This window comes from Girardinichthys multiradiatus, chromosome 20, assembly GCF_021462225.1.
Source record: "Girardinichthys multiradiatus isolate DD_20200921_A chromosome 20, DD_fGirMul_XY1, whole genome shotgun sequence".
In the NCBI taxonomy this organism is placed as follows: domain Eukaryota; kingdom Metazoa; phylum Chordata; class Actinopteri; order Cyprinodontiformes; family Goodeidae; genus Girardinichthys; species Girardinichthys multiradiatus.
Window position 1 is genome coordinate 45,851,610 of NC_061812.1, and position 25,966 is coordinate 45,877,575.

The 25,966-nt window shown below is 44.3% G+C and overlaps 1 protein-coding gene across 12 annotated transcripts in view; it reads right to left on the bottom strand.

Annotated features, from left to right (window-relative positions):
- LOC124856526 (band 4.1-like protein 1) overlaps window positions 1-25,966 on the bottom strand; it is a 167,096-nt gene that overhangs the window by 24,533 nt on the left and 116,597 nt on the right. For 8 of the 12 annotated variants that reach the window (XM_047347045.1, XM_047347038.1, XM_047347044.1 and 5 more), the window contains 5 exons: window positions 17,059-17,288; window positions 16,667-16,702; window positions 10,781-10,825; window positions 9,802-9,951; window positions 291-377 (listed from right to left, as the gene is read on the bottom strand). In XM_047347045.1, the coding sequence (XP_047203001.1) occupies window positions 291-377; window positions 9,802-9,951; window positions 10,781-10,825; window positions 16,667-16,702; window positions 17,059-17,288 (548 nt within the window). The remainder of the gene's footprint in view (window positions 1-290; window positions 378-9,801; window positions 9,952-10,780; window positions 10,826-16,666; window positions 16,703-17,058; window positions 17,289-25,966) is intronic. The other 4 variants (XM_047347039.1, XM_047347040.1, XM_047347048.1 and 1 more) reach the window with 4 other exon arrangements.

Below are 25,966 nucleotides of genomic sequence, written 5' to 3' on the forward strand. Positions count from 1 at the left end.
AGGAACTGCGTTTTCATTAGTTGTCATCCATAATCCTCAAAATTAACAAAAAATATCACGTTGTGTGTAATTATTCTATATAATGAGTTTCAATTTCCATGTGATTTACTAAAATAAGGAAACTTTAATTATATTCAAATTTAATGCGATTCACTTAATTAATAATTCAGTAGGGACAAATGATAAAAAGTTGAAACTGATGCATGATGTGCATGATGTGCTTTGCACTAGCTGACAATGCTACAAACAGCAAACTGTTTCATCAAGAGGAACAGTGAAAGATGTGCAACCTCAGGTGAAGTCACCAGAGTCTTCTGGACGAACCCCTCAACAGAAGGGCTGTTAACAGGGTCTTTTCCCACTGCTCGGCCCCCCAACTGGCCGATACGCAGCAGAGGAGAGAAAGAACAACAACAGTTAGAACTCAATATGAAGCAGAGAATTAAGTAGACAGATAATTTTATGCAAAAGGAGGAAAATAGAAATTGCAGAAATAGTTACTGTTCCTGTGGTATAACCCTCTAATCTCCATATGTATTAACATCTCTTTTATGGTCATTTAAGGTTGGCCAGTCCATTAGCAAAGAAAAATATGTTGCAAATTTCACTTGTTTAACCCATAGGCCCCGTTTAAACCCAGGCTTGGTTAGCCCATTTGATCAGCCTCAGCCCTCTTTGAATCACATTTAAACAGCAACAGACATCTTTATGTGGATGTCTATTCACCTTTCAACACGAATTTCACATTGTTTAGCGCAGGGGTAGCCGATATATCACTCATAATCAACCAGTAGATCACAGCGGAAGTGGAGGTAGATTGCTGAACTTACAAAAAAAAAAAAAACATTATTAGCTGTTAACCAATCATCTGCCTTTCCTTTAGAATTTGCCATTTGATGTTGAAGTAAGGATGCACTGATATGAAAATTTGGACCAATACAGGTTTCCGATATTAATATTGCTGTTGTGGGCAATGTATATATACACACACACACACACACACACACACACACATTTATATACATACACTCGTACTCGTACACATAGTTTTCCGCTTTATCCGGGACCGGATCGAGGGGGCAGCAGACTCAGCAGACGCCCAGACGTCCCTCTCCCCAGACACTTCCTCCAGCTCCTCCAGGGGGAGCCCAAGGCATTCCCAGGCCAGCCGAGAGACATAGTCGCTCCAGCGTGTCCTGGGCCGTTCCCTGGGCCTCTTCCCTGTGGAACATGCCTGGAACACTTCCCGAGGAAGGCTTCCACGAGGCATCCAATATAGATGCCCGAGCCTCAACTGGCTCCTCTCGATGTGCAGGAGCAGTGGCTCAACTCCGAGCCCCTCCCGGAGGGCCGAGCTCCTCACCCTATCTTTAAAGGGAATGCCTGGCAACCCTACGGAGGAAGCTCATTTCAGCCGCTTGTATCTGGGCTCTCGTTCTTTCGGGCATGACCCAAAGTTCATCCACCCACAAGCCCTGCCACCGCAGAGCCGGGTAGCAGAGGACTTCCCACGATGACACTGCCCGCATATAAGCCCCCACCTTTCCACAAGTCTTTCTCTTCCACACCGATGACCATCGGGATAGGAGGGAAACAAAGCGTGCTGAGGTCTTTTGCTGGCAGAAAAACATAAATTCAACTGGATCCAAAGCCATACGATCATCGATCATATGCAAAGTTAAGTAGAATGAAATACTGTCTGTGTATCCGGTATTTTCATTCATGAATGGGATAATTAAGGTACAAGCATTACTTAACTGTCTCTCCGAGGGCCCGCAGATGCAAGCGGTGTTCGAGAGAAATCCCCGGCAGAGAAGCTGTTTCTACAAGCCGAGTCTGAAGGAAGGACCATGGCCTGCACAACCGTGTTTACGGTAACGAACAGCTGGTTGACGGACCGAGCGAGCCACCCAGCTCTCCGGAGCTAACCCTATTGTTCACAGAGCGAACGCAGAGGTTAGCTGAAAGCTAACCGCTTGTTGACTGTGGACCTTCTTCAAACTTCGCCCTTGGACAACATTTCCTCACCATGGTCAGAGGTTAGGTTTGGGCAGATTAACAGATAGGTTTAAGATGAAATGATCTAAACGTTTTCATGTTATGAAGTTTGGTTTTGTGAAACTCGGCTATCTTTGTGCTAGCATGCTATCTGTAGCAGGCTATCTGTAGCACACAGGCTGGTTTGTGTTCTTTGTATGTTTTAAAGTTAAGATAAACTTTACTTGAAGGGTGATTTTAAACAGAAGATCGCTCATAGCGCGCCGTCTGCGCTTATGCATTTTAATCCTTTTATTAACCCTGGTATTTTAAAGGTATATGTTGATTCTGGTGCTAAGTTATCCGCTTCTTTGTTAGCTTAACTGCTAACGGTAAGAACACGTGTTTGCTAGTCAACAGAAAGGTTATTGGTTCTCAAGCTAGTGAATAATAGTCCCTGAACATTATTTACTAGATTTGATAACTAAGTAAACACCGTTAAGCCCCATTTCTCCAGAAAGATTTGGCTCTTTTCCAAAATACCCCTTTAGTGATATTTTTTTGAATATTATTTCAATAACTAAAGGCAGCTAATTAGACACCGTTGAGAAATGGTCATCCAGAAGGTTGGTTTTATTCAGCAGATCATTATTTAAAACATTATTTTATTAAAATAATATTTTATCTGATCGTGCATTGTGAAGGGTTGACTAAACGTTTGCTGATTATTGCCTAAGTTAGTTCCAAGACTAACTTAACTTCACTTCCAGATTCTTCAAGATAATCCTTGGTTCTCAAACATAAACATTGCATGGTAATGTTGCATCACTCTTTTTGGTCATGATTTCCAATCACCTTTAATCAACTTGTTTATATTGTACATAGCCCATTAGTCTTCATTATTCTTTAATTCTGCTTGGTAGTTTAGTTGGATTGTTTTAGCATAGTAAAGAGTTTGTTGATTGAAATATGTTTGACTTTGAGTTGACTTATTTTTGTTAATAAATTCTTGTATTTTAAGAAATTGTGTGAATTCATTCCATATATGTGCAGAGTTTATGCTGTTCAATAATGTCAGAGCTCGTCTCACACCTTTCTATTTTGTCCTAATACCATCGCCTTACTGGGCTGGTATTCACAGGACAACCCTTAACAGACCAAAATATTATTTGATAAATATTAAAATATTAATATTAATTATTAAATAATATTCTCAGATTCATAATTACAACAACTGCTTCCCCCTCCTGAGGCGCTGGACGGTTTGCTAGAATCGCTTTGAGGCCAACCGGTAGTCCTTCTCCATAGCCTCGCCGAACTCCTCCCAGACCCGGGTTTTTGCCTCTGCCACACCGCGGGCCACGGCCTGCTTGGCCTCACGGTACCCATCAGCCGCCTCAGGAGTCCCACAAGCCAACCATAGCCGATAGGACTCCTTCTTCAGCTTGACAGCGTCCCTTACTGCCGGTGTCCACCACCGGGTTAGGGGATTGCCGCCACGACAGGCACTGCAGAGCTTACAGCCGCGGCTACGGGCAGCAGCATTGACAATAGATGCGGAGAACATGGTCCACTCGGACTCTATGTCTCCAACATCCCCAGGAATCTGGTCAAAGCTCTCCTGGGAGTTGAATACGTCCCTGGCCAAGGGCTCTGCCACACGTTCCCAGCATACCCTCAATATGCGCTTGGGCCTGCCAAGTCTGTCCAGCTTTCTCCTCTTCCAGCGGATCCAACTCACCATCAGGTGGTGATCAGTGGACAGCTCAGCCCCTCTCTTCACCCGAGTGTCCAAACATGCGGCCAAAGGTCTGACGATACGACAACAAAGTCGATCATCGACCTCCTGCCTAGGGCGTCCTGGTACCAAGTGCACCGATGGACACCCTTATGCTTGAACATGGTGTTCATCATAGATAATCTGTGACTAGCACAGAAGTCCAATAATGAAACACTGATTCAGATCGGGAAGGCCGTTTCTCCCGATCTTGCCTCTCCAGGTGTCACTGTCGTTTCCCATGTGGGCGATGAAGTCCCCCAGCAGAATAATGGAGTCAACGGGAGGGGCGCTATCCAGCACCCTCAACAAGGACGCAAAGAAGGCCGGGTACTCCGCACTCCGTAGGCCGAAACGACAGTCAGAGACCTTTCCCCAACCCGAAGGCGCAGGGATGAGACCCTCTCATCCACTGGGGTAAACCCCAACACGAGACGGCTGAGCTGGGGGGCAACAAGCAAACCCACCCCAGCACGCCGCCTCTCCCCGTGGGCTACTCCAAAGTAGAAGAGAGTCCAGCCCCTCTCGAGGAGATGGGTTCCAGAGTCCACGCTGTGCGTGGAGGTGAGCCCAACTATTTCTAGTCGATGTCTCTCGACCTCCCGCACAAGCTCAGGCTCCTTCCCCCCTAGTGAGGTGACATTCCATGTCCCTAGAGCCAGCCTAAGTATCCAGGGATCAGGCCGCCGAGGTCTCCACCTTTGTCTGCCGCCCAATCCTCTTTGCACCAGTCCCTCACGGTTCCCCCTGCAGGTGGTGGGCCCACTGAGGGATGGCCTCATGTCTCTCCTTCAGGGTTGGCCCAGCCGGGTCCCTCGAGGAGCAACCCAGCCACCAGGCGCTCTCTGATGGGTCCCGACCCCGGGCCTGGCTCCAGGGCGACGTCATGTGCCTCGATGGTATAGTCCTCATAAGGGTGTCTTGAACCGCTCTTTGTCTGACCCGTCACCTAGAGCCTGCTTGCCATGGGAGACCTTACCAGGAGCATTTAAGCCCCTGACAACATAGCCTCTAGGATAATTCGGGCACTCAAACCCCTCCACCACGTTAAGGTAGCGGTTCAAGGATATTTTTTTTAACTAATAAAAAACTGAAAAGTGGGGCATGCAATATTATTTGGCTCCCTTGCGTTAATACTTTGTAGCGCCACCCTTTGCTGCAATTACTGCTGCAAGTCGCTTGGGGTATGTCTCTATCAGTTTTGCACATCGAGAGGCTTGCCCATTCTTCCATGCAAAACAGCTCGAGCTCAGTGAGGTTGGATGGAGAGCGTTTGTGAACAGCAGTCTTAAAGCTCTTTCCACAGATTCTTGATTGGATTCAGGTCTAGACTTTGACTTGGCCATTCCAACACCTGGATATGTTTATTTGGTAACCATTCCATTGTAGATTTGGCTTTATGTTTTGGTACATTGTCTTGTTGGAAGATAAATCTCCGTCCCAGTCTCAGGTCTCTTGCAGATTCTAACAGGTTTTCTTCTAGAATGGTCCTGTATTTGACCCCAACCATCTTCCCATCAATTTTGACCATCATCCCTGTCCCTGCTGACGAAAAGCAGGCCCAAACCATGATGCTGCCACCACCATGTTTGACAGTTGGGATGGTGTGTTCAGGTGATGAGCTGTGTTGCTTTTATGCCAAACATATCGTTTTGCATTGTGGCCAAACAGTTCGATTTTGGTTTCATCTGAACAGAGCACCTTCTTCCACATATTTGGTGTGTCTCCCAGATGGCTTGTGGCAAACTTTAAAACAGACGTTTTATGGGTATCTTTGAGAAATGGCTTTCTTCTTGCCACTCTTCCATAAAGGCCAGATTTGTGCAGTGTACCACTGATTGTTGTCCTATGGACAGACTCTCCCACCTCAGCTGTAGATCTCTGCAGTTCATTCAGAGTGATCATGGGCCTCTTGGCTGCATCTCTGATCAGTCTTCTCCTTGTTCGAGATGAAAGTTTAGAGGGACGGCCGGGTCTTGGTAGATTTGCAGTGGTTTGATACTCCTTCTATTTCAATATGAGTGCCTGCACAGTGCTCCTTGGGATGTTTAAAGCTTGGGAAATCCTTTTGTATCCAAATCTGGCTTTAAACCTCTCCACAACAGTATATTGGACCTGCCTGGTGTGTTCCTTGGTCTTCATGATGATCTCTGCGCTTTGCACAGAACCCTGAGACTATCACAGAGCAGGTGCATTTATACGGAGACTTTATCATCATCATGAGTCATTTGGGACAACATTGGATCATTCAGGGATCCCCACTGAACTTCTGGAGTTAGTTTGCTGCATTGAAAGTAAAGGGGCCGAATAATATTGCATGCCCCACTTTTCCGTTTTGTATTTGTTAAAAACGTTTGACACATCCAATAAATTTCATTCCACTTCACGATTGTGTCCCACTTGTTGTTGATTCTTCACAAAAAATTTTAATTTTATATCTGTATGTTTGAAGCCTGAAATGTGGCAAGAGGTTGGCCAGTTCAAGGGGGCCGAGTACTTTCACAAGGCACTGTGTGTGTGTGTGTGTATATATATATATATATATATATATATATATATATATATATATATATATATATATATATATATATATATACGTATAGACGTGAGACCATTCATTAGCAGAGGACACAAAAGTTGATTTCCTTGTGATAACATGAGGAAATGGCTACCTCGTTGACTGCAATATTGGGCTCTACTTAGTTGTGTGAGTACTTTGTACTACTGGCTGCTATTGTCTGGTCTATTGAACCTTGGCTGACTCCATTTAGTGCAAGATATCAAAATAAGCTAGAAACCATAAATGTAATCATTTAACTGTGCTGTGAGGGTTCATGCAGTTAACCATATACTTTATTTTAAGCATTTAGGAAGATCATTCTTTTTTATTTCTAATCAACCATTTTCTCATGGGGCATTCAGTTAAACATGAACCACTTTAAAGAGCCGAGTTTGTCCGAACCCTCTGAAACATCTAACAGTTTCCAGCAGTCACACAATAAAACCACGGCTTCTCTGGAGTGAGGTGCACTGCAGATTACATTTTCTGGTGCAGACACACATTTGACATTTTTCCAACTTAATCTGATTGATACAGACAGCAAATGAGATATTGACTGAGGGGCAACTTAGGCACCAGGAAACACAAGCCCTATCCGATATCCAATGTCAGTTTCCAGAATGGGATAAAAGCTTAAACCGATTTTGTTATTTGGCAGAAAGAACACTTAGTTTAGTGATCAAAGGGGAAAAACATGACTGATTATTTAATTTCAAACACCTTAAATTAAGTACCATCTACAAATATCTCTGAGATATTAAAGGGATTACAACTGGACCTCTTGAGAAAGACAAAATGCACTCCATTAAACATGTCTTAAAAGGGAATTTGCTCAATTGTTCCTGTGTGAGTAAAGATCTGTCCAGAGAGAGAGAGCTTTTTAAAGTGTCTGCAGGCTTTGTAATCAAGTTAATTTCCTTCATTTTTTTAATACTGTTCAATGACCACACAACTCATCTTTAGACTCAAAACATGCGAAGTGCATATGAAACAACTAAACATTTACAGAGATGTCATTTGATAGACTAACACAAAAAACACTTTATTGCCAAAAGTATTTGCTCACCTGTCTTGACTCGCATATGAACTTAAGTGACATCCAATTCTTATCCCATAGGATCCAAAATCCCATTAGCCCATCCTTTGCAGCTATAACAGCTTCAGCACTTCAGGAAAGGCTGTCCACAAGATTTAGGAGCCTTTTCAATTTACTTTTTAACCATTCTTCCAGAAGCACATTTGTGAGGACTGATGTTGATCGAGAAGGCCTGGCTCTCGGGCTCCACTCTAATTTATCCCAAAGGTGTTCTGTTGGGTTGAGGTGCAGGTGCAGGCCAGTCGATCTCATCAACACCAAACTCTCATCCATGTCTTTATGGACCTTGCTTTGTGCACAGTCATGCTGGAAGAGGAAAGGGGCCATCTCCAGACTGTTCACACAAAGTTGGGAGCATGGAATTGTCAAAAGTCTCTTGATACGACGAAGCATTCAGAATTTATTTCACTGGAACTGAAGGGCCAAGCCCAGGTCCTGAAAAACAACCTCACAGCATAATCCCACCTCTACCAAACTTTACACTTGGCACAATGGAGTCTAACAAGTACTGTTCTCCTGGCAACCGCCAAACCCAGACTCACCCAACAGATTGCCAGATGGAGAAGCGTGATTCGTCTCTCCAGAGAACACACCTCCACTGCTCTAGAGACCAGTGGCATGCTTGACAGACACTGCATCCAATGCTTTACATTGTACTTGGTAATTTATGGCTTAGCTGCAGCTGCTCAGCAATAGAAACCCATTCCACGAAGCTCTCTACACACTGCTCTTCAGATAATTTGAAGGCCACAAGACGTTTGGAGGTCTGTAGTGACTGACTCTGTAGCGTCAGCCTCCGCTGCCCCGCTCCATCAGTTCACATGGCCTACCACTTTGTGGCAGAGTTGCTGTTGTTCCCAATCACTTCCACTTTCTTTTAGCTGACAGTTGATGGTGGAATGTTTAGGAGCGAGGACATTTCAAGACTGGACTTGTTGCACAGGTGACATCCTATTACAGTACCATGCTGGAATTTACTGAGCTCCTGAGAGAGACTCATTCTTTGTAGAAAGTGTTTGTAGAAACAGTCTGCATGCCCATTGTGTTTGATTTTATATCCCTGTGGCCATGCAAGTGATTGGAACAAATTCTTTCAGTTATTTGGATGGGTGAGTGAATCCTTTTGGCAAAATGGCATATGTGCATTGTATTAAAGTAGAAGAAAATTCCGGATGGTTTTAATTTTTTTACAAACAAAAATCTGACATATGTGGCATAAATTCGTATTCATCCCCCCTTTACTCTGAAACCTTAAGTAAAATCCAGTCCAATCAATTACCCTCAGAGGTCATCTAATTAGCAAGCTGAGTCCTGTGTCTAAATGTTTAAAACAGAGTCCAGTTATAAAACAATATGCCAAGCTTAAGACATCTCAAAGAGCAGTGTTCAGTCCAACATTTGGGCACAGCAAGTACTAGTTTGGGTACACACATGGCTTTAATGAAAAAGGGGCAGGAAGAGTCGCAAGCCATGTTGAGAACACAGCACACATGTAAAAAGAAGTAAAGTATATTTTACATTGTAGTCTAAGGCAAAACTGGTACAAAACTAACCCTGCACATCACCCTGTACACACCACCCCACAGAAGCATCATGCTGTGTGGAGAGTTTGCTTAAGCAGGAACAGCTGCTGAGAGTTGTTGGGAAGATGGATGAAGCTAAACAAAGGGTAAATCTTGAAGAAAGCCTTTCAGAGGCTGCAAAAGACTTGGAACTGAAGCGGACATTCACCCTCATGCAGGATAGTGACAACAAACATACAGCCACAGCTACAAAGGAATTGTTACAAAGGATCAAAGCATCTTCATGTGTTAGAATGACCTAGTCAAAGTCCAGTCCTAAATTGTATTGAGAAACTTTGGCAAGAGAAAAAAAGTAAGTTCACAGATACATCCAATCTGATTGAGTTTGAGCTATTTTGCAAAGAAGAATGGGGAAAAATTTAGTGGAGACATACTCTAGCACAAAAGACTTGCAGCTGCAATGGCAGCAAAGAAATCGCTGGATACAAAGGTATGTACACTTTTGAGGATTTTTATTTGTAAAGAAAAAAACGTAAACTACATGTAACTTACCTTCTAATTCACAATTAGGCACTACTTTTTTTGGTGTATCACTTAAACTCCCCATACAATACATTGAACTTTCCTGTTGGAGCATGTCAAAATATAAAAAAGCTCCAGTGGTATCTTAACAACATGTAAGCTGTCCATAGACAACTGAGTTGAATTTTGATTTGAAATTGTCACTTTGCAAGTAATATAGAATTTCACATTAAAGCATCCAGATAAAAATATCAATGACCTCTTTCAGAGAGTGACAAGTGTCAGAAGTCATGGCACGAGAGCTACTGACCCCACCCTAGGTCCTAAAAGACCACCCCCTACTCACAGCCTTCTTCTCTGGAGTTCCCGTTGGAGATGTCGCAGAAAGACGCTTCTCTCGAATCATCAGCTTGCTGTTGGGCTCTCTCAGGGCCCTTTTCAGCTCATTGATGCTGGCCTGGTGCTTCAGCAAGACATCCTGAGATTTATCAAGAAACTGGAGAAGAACCACGAGACAGAGGCAGGCGTTAGCAGTCAATCAGGATGGCCTTGTTTTAAACAGCAGAACTCACATTTGCATGAACAGGCTGGGAGACAATGCTGGGTACACTGGAACGTATGCCAAAAGATTGGCTTACACTGGGGCTGAGAGCAGATAATGCTTGTGTTTCCACTATTTTGTGCTTGTCTCCTTTAGCGCAACTGAAGCTGAGACAAAACCAAAAACAATTACGGTTACAGCTGAATTGGTTTTAGAGATGCAAAACAAGCTCTTTAATCCAGCTCTCGCTCCAAAGTTCATGAATGATAAAATGAATATGAAACATCTATTAATTTGTTTGCTGATTAAAATTCTGCATCTTATTAAGTTTTTGTTTGCTTTGTTTGTTTATTTGAAATGATGAGAGTCAATGATGCATTCATGTAGTGCCATAATTTGATCCTCCTTTGAGTCCTGACATTTTTCACTGTTCTGAATTAAATGCTTCTTAGCCACAGTTTTTCTGGCAATTCAATAATTATTTTAGTGATTCAAGGAGAAGTTAAGAGTGTAGCTTTAGTCCTTTTAGCACAGAAGCAAATTCTAAAGTTTGTCTTAGGCATGTGCTTTTACAGCAATGGGAACCAGTAAATCTGAGCACTTGCTTTAGCATTGAATAAATAAAAGAGCTGAAACTTTACTGACCCTTGAGCAAAGTATAATACATCCTTCTGTACTGAAGAGGTGGATGCAATAAGTTCTCAATAGGTTCAATCCTCTACAAGCTAAAGACACGTAAGCAAAAGCAGCAAACAGTGCTAGAGCCGACTTTAGGAACCTGTACCTCCTTTTTGTGCCGAGGAGTGGTCTCCTGGTCCAACTGAGAGAGCTGATTTGGGGCAGGACAATAGGCGTGCAAGAGAAGACGAAGAAATGAAGAGCGCAAGGTCAGAGGGTGCCAAAACAAGGTGCAGAAACAAATGGAGGATCAGTGAGATGACAGGCAGGAAACGGGGAGGAGATAGGTCTAACATCTTAGATATCACAGAAAGACAGATTTAGTAATTGCTTTGTGAAGAAATTTTGGAACTTAAGACAAAAGGATAAAAAAAACATTAAGATACCACAAGAAAACATCTCAGATGAACACATGAAAAAATGCACACTTATTTAACCAAGAATAGGTCAAGACAGTCCCAAACAAAGACAATTAATTTAGTAAAGTCCAAGTTGTCTGACTGACATAAACATTCCCTCATCGGATGCAGGCCATCTACTCTACCTATAACACTGCATTGGGGTAGCTTAGGAATTCATATGTTTTTATTTCCCTGAATTGGTGTTTTGTTTTGTCATTTTTCAGTTTTGTTTGTGTAATGGTCAATAATTTCTGTTTTCTCTCCCCTCTCCAAAATATATTGCTTTCAATAATTTTGGTGGTTTGTTGTGGTAGGTTTTGGAAAAACAGACAACCTTTCTTTTCTTACAGCTGGAAACACTGTCTAAAGATCAGTGTGTTTGATCAGCAGAACCTGGCTGCTACCAACCATCTTAATTCCAGTACAAGCAGGGGTGAAAGTGAGCCGGTACTGCGTACCACTAAAAGATTCTGCGCCGGTAAACAGTACCGGGAAGAGGGAAGAACGGCTGTCTGCCATGAAGCCGTCATCCAGAACCAGTTATGGCTGCAAAAATTCATGAGCACACACAGAAGATCAGATCCGCCACCAATAGGCAGTCTAAAACACGACTTAATCTTTATAAATATAGCTATTTTCCCCTCATTCCAAATAGTTTCTGAACTGTTCAGCTATGATGGAGCCTCAATGCTCTTGCTTTGCTTCTCTCCCCTCGAAGCTCGAGGCTGTTGTGAACGGCCAGCCTTTAAAACGAGCACCGCTACGTTTAATGTCTGTCTGCTCGCTGCTAAATACCCCAGTTAAAAGCAAAGGGAGAGTAACTAGTTGTGGTTCATGTTATTTTGCTCAATTACAACAACACAGTACAGCTCGAAAACACCGCTTATGACTAGAGATTTCACATACACTACACGAGAGCGCATCAGAATCAGAATCAGAATCAGAAAAGCTTTATTGCCAAGTACGTTTTTGGACATACAAGGAATTTGTTTTGGCGTAGTCAGTGCAATACAATACAAATTAAACAGTATAAACATATCTACAATATAATATAAATATATGTGCACAGTTTTAAGTGAGTGAGAGTAAGTATAGAGCAGTATAAGATGCAAGAGCAGTACAACAGTGCAGGTGATCATTGTGCAAGTAAAGCAGGAGTCCAAGCTGAGCGTTAATGTAACGCATAGAGTTACAGTTTACAAGTGTCCTGTCAGCAAAAAAAAGGGGGGGTGTCAGTGTGGTTTCCGGGCTTTGTTAACAAGGCTGGTGGCAGATGGGAAAAAACTGTTCTTGTGGCGTGAGGTTTTGGTCCGGATGGACCGCAGCCTCCTGCCAGAAGGGAGAGTTTCAAAGAGTCTGTGACCGGGGTGGGAGGGATCAGCCAGAATCTTCCCTGCCCGCTTCAGGGTCCTGGAGGTGTACAGTTCCTGGAGCGACAGTAGACTGCAGCCAATCACCTTCTCAGCAGACCGAATGACACGCTGCAGCCTGCCCTTATCCTTGGCTGTAGCAGCGGCGTACCAGATGGTGATGGAGGAGGTGAGGATGGACTCAATGATGGCTGTGTAGAAGTGCACCATCATAGTTTTTGGCAGGTTGAATTTCTTCAGCTGCCGCAGGAAGAACATCCTCTGCTGGGCTTTCTTGATGAGGGAGCTGATGTTTGGCTCCCACTTGAGATCCTGGGAGATGATGGTTCCCAGGAAGCGGAAAGATTCCACAGTGTCAATTGTGGAGTCACAGAGGGTGATGGGGGCAGGTGGGGCTGGGTTCTGCCTGAAGTCCACAACCATCTCCACTGTCTTTAGAGCGTTGAGCTCAAGGTTGTTCTGGCTGCACCAGTCCAACAGATGGTCCACCTCCCATCTGTACGCGGACTCGTCACCATCAGAGATGAGTCCGATCAGGGTGGTGTCGTCCGCAAACTTCAGAAGCTTGACAGACTGGTGACTGGAGGTGCAGCTGTTGGTGTACAGGGAGAAGAGCAGAGGAGAGAGAACACAGCCTTGGGGGGAACCGGTTCTGATGGTCAGGGAGTCAGAGACGTGCTTCCCCAGCCTCACGCACTGCTTCCTGTCTGACAGGAAGTCAGTTATCCACCTACAGGTGGAGTCGGGCACACTCAGCTGGGAGAGTTTCTCCTGGAGCAGAGCTGGGATGATGGTGTTGAAGGCAGAGCTGAAATCCACAAACAGGATCCTGGCATAGGTTCCTGTGGAGTCCAGGTGCCAGAGGATGAAGTGAAGGGCTAGGTTGACTGCATCATCTACAGACCTGTTGGCTCTGTAGGCAAACTGCAGGGGGTCCAGGAGGGGGTCGGTGATGTCTTTTAGGTGTGAGAGGACAAGGCGCTCAAAGGACTTCATCACCACAGAGGTCAGGGCGACGGGTCTGAAGTCATTAAGCCCTGTGGTCCTTGGCTTCTTGGGAACAGGGACGATGGTGGAGGACTTGAAGCAGGCTGGCACATGACATGTCTCCAGTGAGGTGTTAAAAATGTCTGTGAAGACTGGAGACAGCTGATCAGCGCAGTGCTTCAGGCTGGCTGGTGAGACAGAATCCGGACCAGCAGCTTTCCGGGGGTTCTGTCTCCTGAAGAGTTTGTTTACGTCCCTCTCCTGGATGGAAAGAGCCGTCCTCGGCGTGGGTAGGGGGCTGGTGGGGGGGAACTTCAGGGTGGGGGTTGGAGGTGCCAAGGCCCCTCTTGAGGTTGGAGAGATGGGGGTGGTGGATTGTGGCTGCAGCTGTTGGGGGGTGTCATGGGGGATGGTTGCAGGACTGTCCCTTTGTCTTTCAAAGCGGCAGTAGAACTCGTTCAGGTTGTTGGCGAGGCGTCGGTCGTTGATGGAGTGGGGGGCTTTCGGCTTGTAGTTGGTGATTTGCGTGAGCCCTTTCCAGACAGACGCAGAGTCGTTGGCTGAGAACTGGTTTTGGAGCTTCTCAGAGTACAGTCGTTTGGCCTCTTTCACTGCCTTGCCAAACTTGTACTTTGCCTCTCTGTATATGTCTTTGTCCCCACTCCTGAAGGCCTTTTCCTTATCCAGTCTTAACCTTCTGAGTTTAGCTGTGAACCAGGGTTTGTCATTGTTGTAACTCACCCTGGTGCATGATGGTACACAGCTGTCCTCACAGAAGCTGATGTAGGAAGTCACAGCCTCTGTGTACTCGTCCAGACTGTTGGTAGTAGTCCTGAACACATCCCAGTCTGTACAGCCTAAACACGCCTGAAGATTCTCCACAGCCTCACTGCTCCACGTCCTTGTCGTCCTCACAACAGGTTTGCAGAGCTTTAGTTTCTGCCTGTATGCAGGAATCAGGTGGACCATGATGTGGTCGGATTGGCCCAGTGCAGCACGTGGGACGGCTTGATAAGCGTCTCTGATGGTGGTGTAACAGTGATCCAGAATGTTGTCCTCTCTGGTCGGACATTTTATAAACTGTCTATATTTGGGGAGTTCGTGGGTGAGATTACCTTTGTTAAAGTCACCAGCGACGATTACTAAGGAGTCCGGGTTGGTCCGCTCCACACTCAGTATCTGGTCGGCGAGCATGCGCTGTGCGACCTGCACGCTAGCTTGCGGCGGGATGTAAACACCGACCAGGATGAACGAAGCGAACTCACGGGGGGAATAGAAAGGCTTACAGTTTATGATGAAGGATTCCAGGTCTGGAGAACAGTGCTGCTGAATCACTGTCACGTCGTTGCACCAACCACTGTTGAGGTAAAAACAGATTCCTCCACCTTTCGCTTTGCCGGAGAGTTCCGTGTCTCTGTCCGCTCTGTAGAGCTGGAATCCTGCCAGCTGCAGCGCAGAGTCCGGTATTAATCCACACAGCCACGTCTCCATGAAGCACAAAACTGCCGATGAATAAAAGTCCCTGTTTTTCCCCAACAGCAGTTGTAGTTCCTCAATTTTGTTGGGAAGGGAGCGCACGTTAGAGAGAAATATTCCAGGTAACGGTGTTCATAGTCCACGCTGGCGAAGTCGTACCAGCACCCCAGCCCGTTTCCCTCTCTTCCGGCGTTTCACTGCGTGAACAAAGGTGAGCGCACCTTTGACCAGAATGTCCAAAAATTCCAGAGCAGTAGGCAGAAAAGTTGGAAATAACTCCTCTGGTGTAGTAGCCCTGATGTTCATGAGTTCTTCTCTGGTGAGAGAGTTCCGGGTACCATCACAGAAGACCGTTTTAAAGCAAAAAACAAAACAAAACAATGCGCACCAACACGCCGAGGCGACCATCTGCGGCGCCATCTTGCGCGCTTACCTCCAAAACAAAACGGTTGCTGAGGAGATCACTGCGTTCGATTTAATGGACTGCGAGATTTTACACAGATGGTGCACAGACATAAAAAAACGCCGCTTGTATTAGGACAGGACGAACTACAAATCACTTAGCATCTACAGACTTTTAAATAAAAACCTTGAAAACAACCGAACTGTCAAATGTTTTATTTAAATGAAATCAAAACTTGACCACAATGCAGAGAACAATAACTTATTTGTTCAAAAGACGGGAAAATATTGATACGTTTTAATTAGCTTGAGTTTGGACTTTGCTGAGAGAGAGAAAGAGAGAGAGAGGGGTCCACAGATGAGAGTAACAATTAACACACACACGTTATATATATATATATATATATATATATATATATATATATATACATACACACACATATATGCCCCCAGTGCCTCCCCAGCACCCCGCTCTAGCTCAGCCTCTAAGTACTGGCAATAATTTAAAACTACTTTCACCCCTGAGTACAAGCAATACAAATTAACAATGTTTATGCATTTTAGCTTAGTTACACTCCCCTACTACTCTCCAATTTTGCATTATTTGCTATTGGCCCTGTCTTTTATTGCTTAACCCTGTCTCTCTCCTAGATGAAGCCACTAAAGGAGCTTCTACTGCCTTTAACGTTTTACTTTTCTTTCACATAGAAAATACTTCTGAGTCAGTGCTTCTGTGTTGTTTTGTGTACGTCCTCTGTCTTCTCAAACCCCTACTTGGTTGTGGCAGAGAGTCACTCACAATGAACCTGGTTCTGCAGGAGGTTTCTCCTTGTTTCTTCCCTGGATGCTCAGTATAAGGGTTTGCCCCAAAGTCAACAACAATGCAAGCGAGTCTCTACTTTCACCACATACTCATCCAGGAGGAGTGAAGCTTCCAAGTCAATGACTTGTAATCTGCTGGGTCTCATTAGATATAAAACTTTTTAACCAGTTTGTATAATAAACTGAATTTGACTGCTCTGTTTGAACTAGGATAAATTTGGAATGCATGTACCCGACTTGGAATATGTATGATTGAGCTGAAATGACTATTTTATTTTTTTTTTTGCTTTGAGATGGCATGTTATGAATTGGCATTATATAAATAAAATGAACTGAATATTGAAATGTAACAATTTCCATTTTCATGCAGCCGTAAAACAAACTTGCATGTTAAGCAATGAAGCTAAGATTTTTCACTGATGATTTTCCTGATAGCCTCACAAAACCTGGTGGAAGATGAACATTTAGGGGATAAAGTACAGTCTGACCGATTTACTGATGGATGGTTAAAAACATTACGCAGACACCAAATACCTCCTGTTTACTGTTAGCTTGAGAGCCAGCCTCCTCCTTATTGCCAGCAAGGGTTGAAGAACAGAGAAAGAGTGTTAGAGACAGAAGGCCAGGCTCCAGTCTGCTTTTCGTAGCATACTGAGAACAGGTTAAATACTGTAAAGCTGTTAGCAAGATTTATAAAGAATGCAGTGCAGGCATTAAAGCTGGGTGAATAGGAGTGCCAGGAGAAAAGTTAGCGAAATGCTAAATCCACAAAGGCCTCTACAGTGTAATGCCCCTGTGGGATAAACCTCAGTTGTACTGAGAACTTTATAATTCTGCACCTATTTACATCATCACCTCAGCAGTCCCTGCCAGGCCTGCACATCAAAAAGTCAGAGTTGTCTTCAAATTAGCTGAAATGTTCTTACCCTGATTTCTTTCTTTCTGCTTGGAGTGACATTGCCATCGTGATCTTTCTCTTGCTCCATGTCATGGCTCAGTTCTTGGTCCTTGTCTTCTTCGTCTTGCTCCAGGCTGGGCTCCAGCTCTGTCTCCAGCTCATCCATGGAGGGGCTGTGGAGTCGACGTTGTTCGCTGGCGCTGCGGCGGGACAGGCCATCGTGATTCTCACACATGGATGATACTGGCCGTGAGAACTCTGCTCGTTCAGAAAGGTTTAGTTTCAATACATGAGTTGTCAGATGAGCTTATATAGTTTTGAAAGGATAGCTGGACATTGCAGGAAAGGTTGAGACATTCGTTTAGCGGTAAGACATCTACTGGTATGTGCTGCTGTTTTTTTCACTGGAGACAATGCTTAAAAATATCTTGAGAAAAGTATAACTAATATGTTCTAAACATATCCTCATCTAGACTTGTTGATATAGACAAGATGGCCTTGAACCACCACCTTAACGTGGTGGAAAGGTTTGAGTGCTTGAATGATCCCAAAGGCTATGCTGTCTGGGGCTTAAATGCCCCTGATAGGGTCTGCCATGGTCTGGATGAAGAGTCAGACAAAGAGTGATTCAGAAGCTTTCATGAGGACCAGTAAATTGAGGCACACGACATCGCCCAGTACGGCAGAGCTGGGGCCCACCCTGGAGCCAGACCTGGGGGTGTGGCTCGTTGGTGAGCACCTGTTGGCCGTGTTACTCCTAGTAGGACCCAGTCGGAACCAAGCCCGAAAAAAAAAAGAGACGCAAGGCCATCTTCCAGTGGGCCCATCACAGGGGAACCATGGGGGCACCATGAGGGATTGGTGCAAAGAGGACACTTAAACTTGCTATTTTAACATATTTTCATTCATGCAAAGCTAAACATCCATTTCCAATGCCCATAAGTCCATTTTAATAGATAGATAAGAAAACTACAGTGATTTGCAAAATATTTTCAGCTAATTTTGTCACATCATAACCACAGACTTAAACATAGTTATTGGGATTTTCAGACCAACACAAAGCAGTACATATCTGTAAACTGGAAAGAAAATGATGCACGGTTCGCTAAAGGTTTTCAAAATAAAAACCTGTAGCATGCATTTGTATTGAGTACACTTTTTAGAGCCACTTTTTGCAGCAATTATAGCTGCAGGTTTTTTTCCCAAATGTTTTCCCAATGTTTTTTGCCAAATAGCTCAAGCCTAGTCAGACTGGATGCAGAGCACCTGCCAACATAATTTTTAAGCCTTGCCACAGATTGTCAATCGGATTTTGGTAAGGACTTTGACTGAGCAATTCAAACACTTATATATACTTTGATCAAAACCATTTCACTGTGGTTGTTGTCCTGCTGGACCTCCACCTAGTTTCCTTTGCAGCCTCTAATCTTGCCGTCCCATCTTCCCATGTATGCTGGTGCTTTAAAAACATCATGGGTCTGTGTATTAATCTTGCTGTGCTCTTGTTCTGCAACCAAGCTGAGATCAACAGGTTGGAATTCATTATTGATTGTATATATTACATTTCTGTTAATTCACAAAATAGTTTTTTATGTTAAAAGATCAACTGACCAAACAGGAATTAAATGTCAAGGTTCAAGTGGTCAGATAACAAATTATGCCATAAGGCGTTTCAGATTCAGCTTCAAGAATCCAGCATCCTGAAGTAAGAAAATCAACTGCATAGTGCAGTTAAGTGATGATATTATTGGGTCATTGCTGCAATTTATATGTAACAATTAGAATTTTATTCTGTTGCAGTGGCCTACAACAGTGCTCATATGTCAGAACTGACCAAAATGACCCAAAGATCTGGGGTGGTGATTATCATGAATTGCTTAAATAGTCGAAGTAGAACAAAACCAGAGGATGAAACAGACTCAGCACACAGGATAAGACGGTAAATGAGGTTTATTTCTACTGTAGACTTTGTTTAAGGAATCTTGAGTTGGAGTTGTCCAGAAGCCAGAGGAGGAGGAGGTAAACCCAGGAATCCAAGGAGAGGGAGAGAGTACTGGTGATGAGAATATTTACAGTGCAGTCCTTAGGAGGGAGTATTACCAGATGTTGGCAGGCAGGTAGGTCGATAGGCAGGTCGACAGGCAGACAGACAGACAGCTAGGCAGACAGACAGGAGTCCACATAACTGAGGTTATGTTCCAGCAAAGGTCTGTATCAGCAGCTACCTTAAGAAGCCCATGAGCTCATTAGGAGAATGTGTTGCAGCTGCACACAATGAGCTGCCAGAACCAACCAGAAGGGGAGGAGCAGAGATCCTACAGTACCCTCCCCTCAACGATTGCCTCCAGGTAATCCAGAACGTTTTTCAGGATGGCGTTTGTAAAAGGACGTGATGAGAGCAGGGTCCAGGATGTGAGAACGGGGAACCCAGGTTCTCTCTTCAGGTCCATATCCTGCCCAATCCACAAGATATTGAAAACCACGCCCCCTACGCCGAACATCCAGGATACGATTGACCGTATATGCAGGGTGGTCATCAATGAGTCGAGCAGGGGGAGGGAGCTTGGTGGGACGACTCAGGGGGCTTTCCGAGACTGGCTTGATCTGGGAAACATGGAAAGTAGGGTGAATGTGCATGGAAGATGGTAGTTTGAGTCTCACCGCAGATGGGTTGATGATCCTCTCGATGAGAAAAGGGCCAATGAAACAGGGGGCCAACTTTCTAGAAGTATATTTTAATTTAATATTCCTGGTGGAAAGCCAGACTCTCTGATTGACGCGGTAGACAGGTGCAGCAGAACGGTGACGGTTAGTGAACCTCTTATTTTGTTCCAGAGTGCGTAGGAGGGTCCTCCTGGTCTGTTGCCAGATCCTGCGACACCTGGAAACATAATGCTGAACACAGGGGACCAGGATGTCAGATTCAACACTGGGAAACAGCGGAGGTAGATAGCCCAGTGAAGCCTCAAAGGGGGACAAACCAGTAGCAGAGGAAGTACAGGTCCTTCTCAAAATATTAGCATATTGTGATAAAGTTCATTATTTTCCATAATGTCATGATGAAAATTTAACATTCATATATTTTAGATTCATTGCACACTAACTGAAATATTTCAGGTCTTTTATTGTCTTAATACGGATGATTTTGGTATACAGCTCATGAAAACCCAAAATTCCTATCTCACAAAATTAGCATATTTCATCCGACCAATAAAAGAAAAGTGTTTTTAATACAAAAAATGTCAACCTTCAAATAATCATGTACAGTTATGCACTCAATACTTGGTTGGGAATCCTTTGGCAGAAATGACTGCTTCAATGCGGCGTGGCATGGAGGCAATCAGCCTGTGGCACTGCTGAGGTCTTATGGAGGCCCAGGATGCTTCGATAGCGGCCTTTAGCTCATCCAGAGTGTTGGGTCTTGAGTCTCTCAACGTTCTCTTCACAATATCCCACAGATTCTCTATGGGGTTCAGATCAGGAGAGTTGGCAGGCCAATTGAGCACAGTGATACCATGGTCAGTAAACCATTTACCAGTGGTTTTGGCACTGTGAGCAGGTGCCAAGTCGTGCTGAAAAATGAAATCTTCATCTCCATAAAGCTTTTCAGCAGATGGAAGCATGAAGTGCTCCAAAATCTCCTGATAGCTAGCTGCATTGACCCTGCCCTTGATAAAATACAGTGGACCAACACCAGCAGCTGACACGGCACCCCAGACCATCACTGACTGTGGGTACTTCACACTGGACTTCTGGCATTTTGGCATTTCCTTCTCCCCAGTCCTCCTCCAGACTCTGGCACCTTGATTTCTGAATGACATGCAGAATTTGCTTTCATCCGAAAAAAGTACTTTGGACCACTGAGCAACAGTCCAGTGCTGCTTCTCTATAGCCCAGGTCTGAGGAATGCGGCACCTGTAGCCCATTTCCTGCACACGCCTGTGCACGGTGGCTCTGGATGTTTCTACTCCAGACTCAGTCCACTGCTTCCGCAGGTCCTTCAAGGTCTGGAATCGGCCCTTCTCCACAATCTTCCTCAGGGTCCGGTCACCTCTTCTCGTTGTGCAGCGTTTTCTGCCACACTTTTTCCTTCCCACAGACTTCCCACTGAGGTGCCTTGATACAGCACTCTGGGAACAGCCTATTCGTTCAGAAATTACTTTCTGTGTCTTACCCTCTTGCTTGAGGGTGTTAATAGTGGCCTTCTGGACAGCAGTCAGGTCGGCAGTCTTACCCATGATTGGGGTTTTGAGTGATGAACCAGGATGGGAGTTTTAAAGGCCTCAGGAATCTTTTGCAGGTGTTTAGAGTTAACTCGTTGATTCAGATGATTAGGTTCGTAGCTCGTTTAGAGACCCTTTTAATGATATGCTAATTTTGTGAGATAGGAATTTTGGGTTTTCATGAGCTGTATGCCAAAATCATCCGTATTAAGACAATAAAAGACCTGAAATATTTCAGTTAGTGTGCAATGAATCTAAAATATATGAATGTAAAATTTTCATCATGACATTATGGAAAATAATGAACTTTATCACAATATGCTAATATTTTGAGAAGGACCTGTATGTGTGTTGTGAGCATATTCGATCCATGTGAGATGTTTGCACCAAGAAGAGGGGTTGTCATTTATTATGCACCTCAAGGCGACTTCAAGTTCCTGGTTGCATCTTTCTGTCTGTCAATTAGATTGGGGGTGGTATCCAGACGAAAGACTTATGGAGGCACCAAGAGCTTTGCAAAACTCCTTCCAAACTTGCGAGATGAACTGCGGGCCTCGGTCAGAAACAATGTCCAAAGGTATGCCATGGATGCGGAAAACGTGGAGAACCAGGAGTTGGGCAGTCTCCAATGCAGACGGAAGCTTGGGTAAAGGAACAAAATGGGCTGTCTTAGTGTTAGTGTTCTTGTTTCGAGCACATGTGGGGCAAGCTGCAACAAAATCTTTAATGTTGAGGTTCATAGTCGGCCACCAGACCACCAAACCTTTTGGTAAATGTGATCATACGAGTCACCCCAGGATGACAAGTCAGTTTATTGTTGTGCACCCAATCCAGAACTTTATCGACAACAGAGTTGGGAACGAACAGCTTGCCCACTGGGCCAGTACCTGGGTCAGGTTTGGACCTCTGTGCCTCCCTGATGTTCTTTTCAATGGCCCAGGTGAGGGCGCCCACAATACAAGAATCCGGTAGGATGGAAGCTTCAGTCTTGAGTTGGTCAGAATGAGAGAACTGGCGAAAGAGAGCATCAGGCTTAATGTTCTTGGAACCGGGTCTGTAGGAGATAGAAAAATGAAAACGAGCAAAAAACAGAGACCAACGGGCTTGTCTGAGGTTAAGTCTCTTGGCATTTTGAATGTAGGAGAGGTTCTTGTGATCAGTCCAAATGAGAAAAAGGATTTCAGTACCCTCTAACCAATGCCGCCATTCATCAAGCGCCAACTTGATGGCTAAAAGTTCACGGTTACCCACATCATAATTTTGCTCTGCTGGAGACAAGCGACGAGAAAAATAGGCACACTGATGTACTTTATCATCCAGAGGAGACCGTTGAGATAGAATAGCCCCTATTCCAATGTCAGAAGCATCAACTTCTACAATAAATTGTGCACATGGATCAGGATGGGTCAATATGGGTGCTGAAAAAAATAGAGTCTTTAACTCACCAAATGCCCTTTCTGCCTCAGGAGTCCAATGGAACGTTTTCAGAGAGGAGGTGAGTTGAGTGAGAGGTGCAGTGACCTGACTGTAGTTCCCTATAAACCTCCTATAAAAATTTGCAAATCCCAAGAACCTTTGAAGTTGCCTGCGATCATTTGGAGTAGGCCACTCTGCCACTGTCTTGGTTTTCTCGGGATCAGTTCTGTACCTGCCTGCCTCAAAAATAAAACCCAAAAAAGACACAGATGTGACACTGAATTCGCACTTTTCGGCTTTAACAAAGAGTTGATTCTCAAAAAGCCTCTGGAGAACTGTTCTGACATGCTGGCGATGTTGTTCTATGTCCTGGGAAAAAATCAAAATGTCATCCAGATAAACAAAAACAAAGAGGTTGAGAAAGTCATGAAGAACATCCTTAATAAGAGCCTGAAAAACAGTGGGTGCATTAGTCAACCCGAAAGGCATAACCAAATACTCAAAATGTCCCAGGGGGGTTTTGAAAGCCGTTTTCCACTCATCACCCTCTCGGATCCGGACCAAATGGTAAGCATTGCACAGGTCGAATTTAGTGAAGATCTTGGCAGAATGTAATTGTTCATGTATGGAATCAATAAGTGGTAGTGGGTATTTATTTTTAATAGTGATTTGATTCAATCCTCTATAATCAATACAAGGTCTTAATGTGCCGTCCTTCTTACCCACGAAGAAGAATCCGGCGCCAACAGGGGATGTACTCAATGTACTCTTTCATGACCTTTCTCTCGGGTCCGGAGAGATTAAAGAGTCTGCTGGATGGTAGCGGAGCGCCTGGGAGGAGATCAATAGGGCAGTCATAGGGGTGATGCAGAGGTAAAGAAAGAGCCCCTTGTTTGCTAAACACAGGTGCGAGATTGTGGTATTCAGGTGAAACTTTGGACAGATCAACAGGCTCAGAAGGTTTGAGTTGTTTGAAAGAGTGAGAGACAGCAGTTCTTAAGCAGTTCTGGAGACAGAAATTACTCCATCTCTCTACTCTGCCCTCCATCCAATTAATAGCGGGATTATGTTTCTGCAACCAGGGAAACCCCAAAACTAATTGTGGAGAGATGGAAGAGACAACAAAGAACTCACCCCATTCATGATGGTTACCAGAGGTGACGATGTGAAGCTGAGGCACTTTAAATCTCACTTGAGACATGGTTTGACCAGTGATGCCAGTGACAGAAAGGGAATTGTTGAGAGGCTGAGAGGGTATTTGACGTTTATCAACCAGATCCGAGGAAATAAGATTCTGTTCAGCACCAGAATCAATAAAAGCGTCAACAGGAAACTTCTGTTCGCCAACAATAATAGTGACCAGAAAACACAGACGAGAGACAGGGGAAGAATGGGATATGCTCATCAAAGTCCCCTGACCTATTGACGAGCCCTCTCTTTTCCCTTCTTGGGACATCTTGTGATAAAATGTCCTCCTCGTCCACAATATAGGCAAAGACCACCCTCAAAGCGACGTTGTCGTTCCTCTGGGGAGAGTCGAGTGTGACCAATCTGCATTGGCTCCGGTTCCACAGATCCCTCTGAAGAGGAAGTGGGTGCGTCGAGGAAAGTGGTTCGAGGTGCCAGAGAGTGCTGCCACTGTGAATTGTAGTTCCTTTCTGTTTGTCTCTCTCTTAGACGGTTGTCAATGCGGATCGATAAGTTGATTAATTCATCCAGTCTTTCGGGTTCATCTCTCAAAACCAAATGGTCCTTTACTTGATCTGCAAGGGAATTAACAAAAATACCCTTGAGTGCCGCTTCATCCCAACCCACTTCCTGCGCTGCCACCCGGAAGTTGATGGCGAACTCCGCCAACACTCTCCTTCCCTGTTTGAGAGTGAGTATCTTCTTAGCCGCTGCCTCCTGCTGGAGTGGTTGATCGAAGACTCTCTTGAAGTGACTGAAAAAAATGGCATAACTAAGAGACTCAACAGGGTTAGATGCCAAATAGGCGTGCGCCCAGCACAGAGCAGATCCCTTTAGCGAGGTAACAATATAAGTAATCTTGGAGGCAGCAGTAGAGAAAAGGGAGGGGAAACGACTAAATGCTAATTCACAATGGAGAGAAAAACCACCAAAGTTATTAGGATTACCATCAAACAGTTCAGACGGACGGAGGTCAGGCTCTCGGATCCCAGAAGATAGAATTGAGGGTGGCTGAGGATTCTCTAAACGAACTGGAAAATTGGAAGAGGCAGGTGAGAGTTTGGTTATGTTTTCGCTTAAAGCATGAACCATACCACCAAGTTCCGTGAGATGAGAATCCGTAGTCCTTTGTTGTTGCAGTAGCTGTTGAAGCATGGTTTCAGTAGATTGTAGGCGTTCCTTTAAGGAAGTCTGTTCATCCTCTGAATTGTTCTTCGACATGTTAGATTGCTGGAACATACTATCATGAATTGCTTAAATAGTCGAAGTAGAACAAAACCAGAGGATGAAACAGACTCAGCACACAGGATAAGATGGTAAATGAGGTTTATTTCTACTGTAGACTTTGTTTAAGGAATCCTGAGTTGGAGTTGTCCAGAAGCCAGAGGAGGAGGAGGTAAACCCAGGAATCCAAGGAGAGGGAGAGAGTACTGGTGATGAGAATATTTACAGTGCAGTCCTTAGGAGGGAGTATTACCAGATGTTGGCAGGCAGGTAGGCCGATAGGCAGGTCGACAGGCAGACAGACGGATAGGCAGACACACAGGAGTCCACATAACTGAGGTTATGTTCCAGCAAGGTCTGTATCAGCAACTACCTTAAGAAGCCCATGAGCTCATTAGGAGAATGCGTTGCAGCTGCAGACAATGAGCTGCCAGAACCAACCAGAAGGGGAGGAGCAGAGATCCTACAGTGATAAAACTTTGTATGCTACTGTGTTACATGCGATGTGTTACAGAGCACTTTCTTCCCAAACCTCCAAGGCCTTCACAGAACAGCTGCATTTATTAAATTAAGAATAAATTACACAAAGGTGGACTCTGTTTACTAGTAAGATTACTTCTGGGGTCTGGTTGCTCTAGACTTTATTTAGGGGTATCAAAGTAAAAGGGGGTGAATACAAATCACACACTACATAAAATTTTTTGTTTGTAAAAAATAATTAAAACCATGTATTACATTCCCTCAGCTACAGTTATGTGTTACTTTGTTGGTCTAAAATAAAATTCCAATAAAACGCCTTGAAGTTTTTGGTTGTGATGTGATGAACTGTAGTAAAGTTCAAGAGGTATGATAAATTCTGCACTGTAGATCATCTCGTGCTTTATT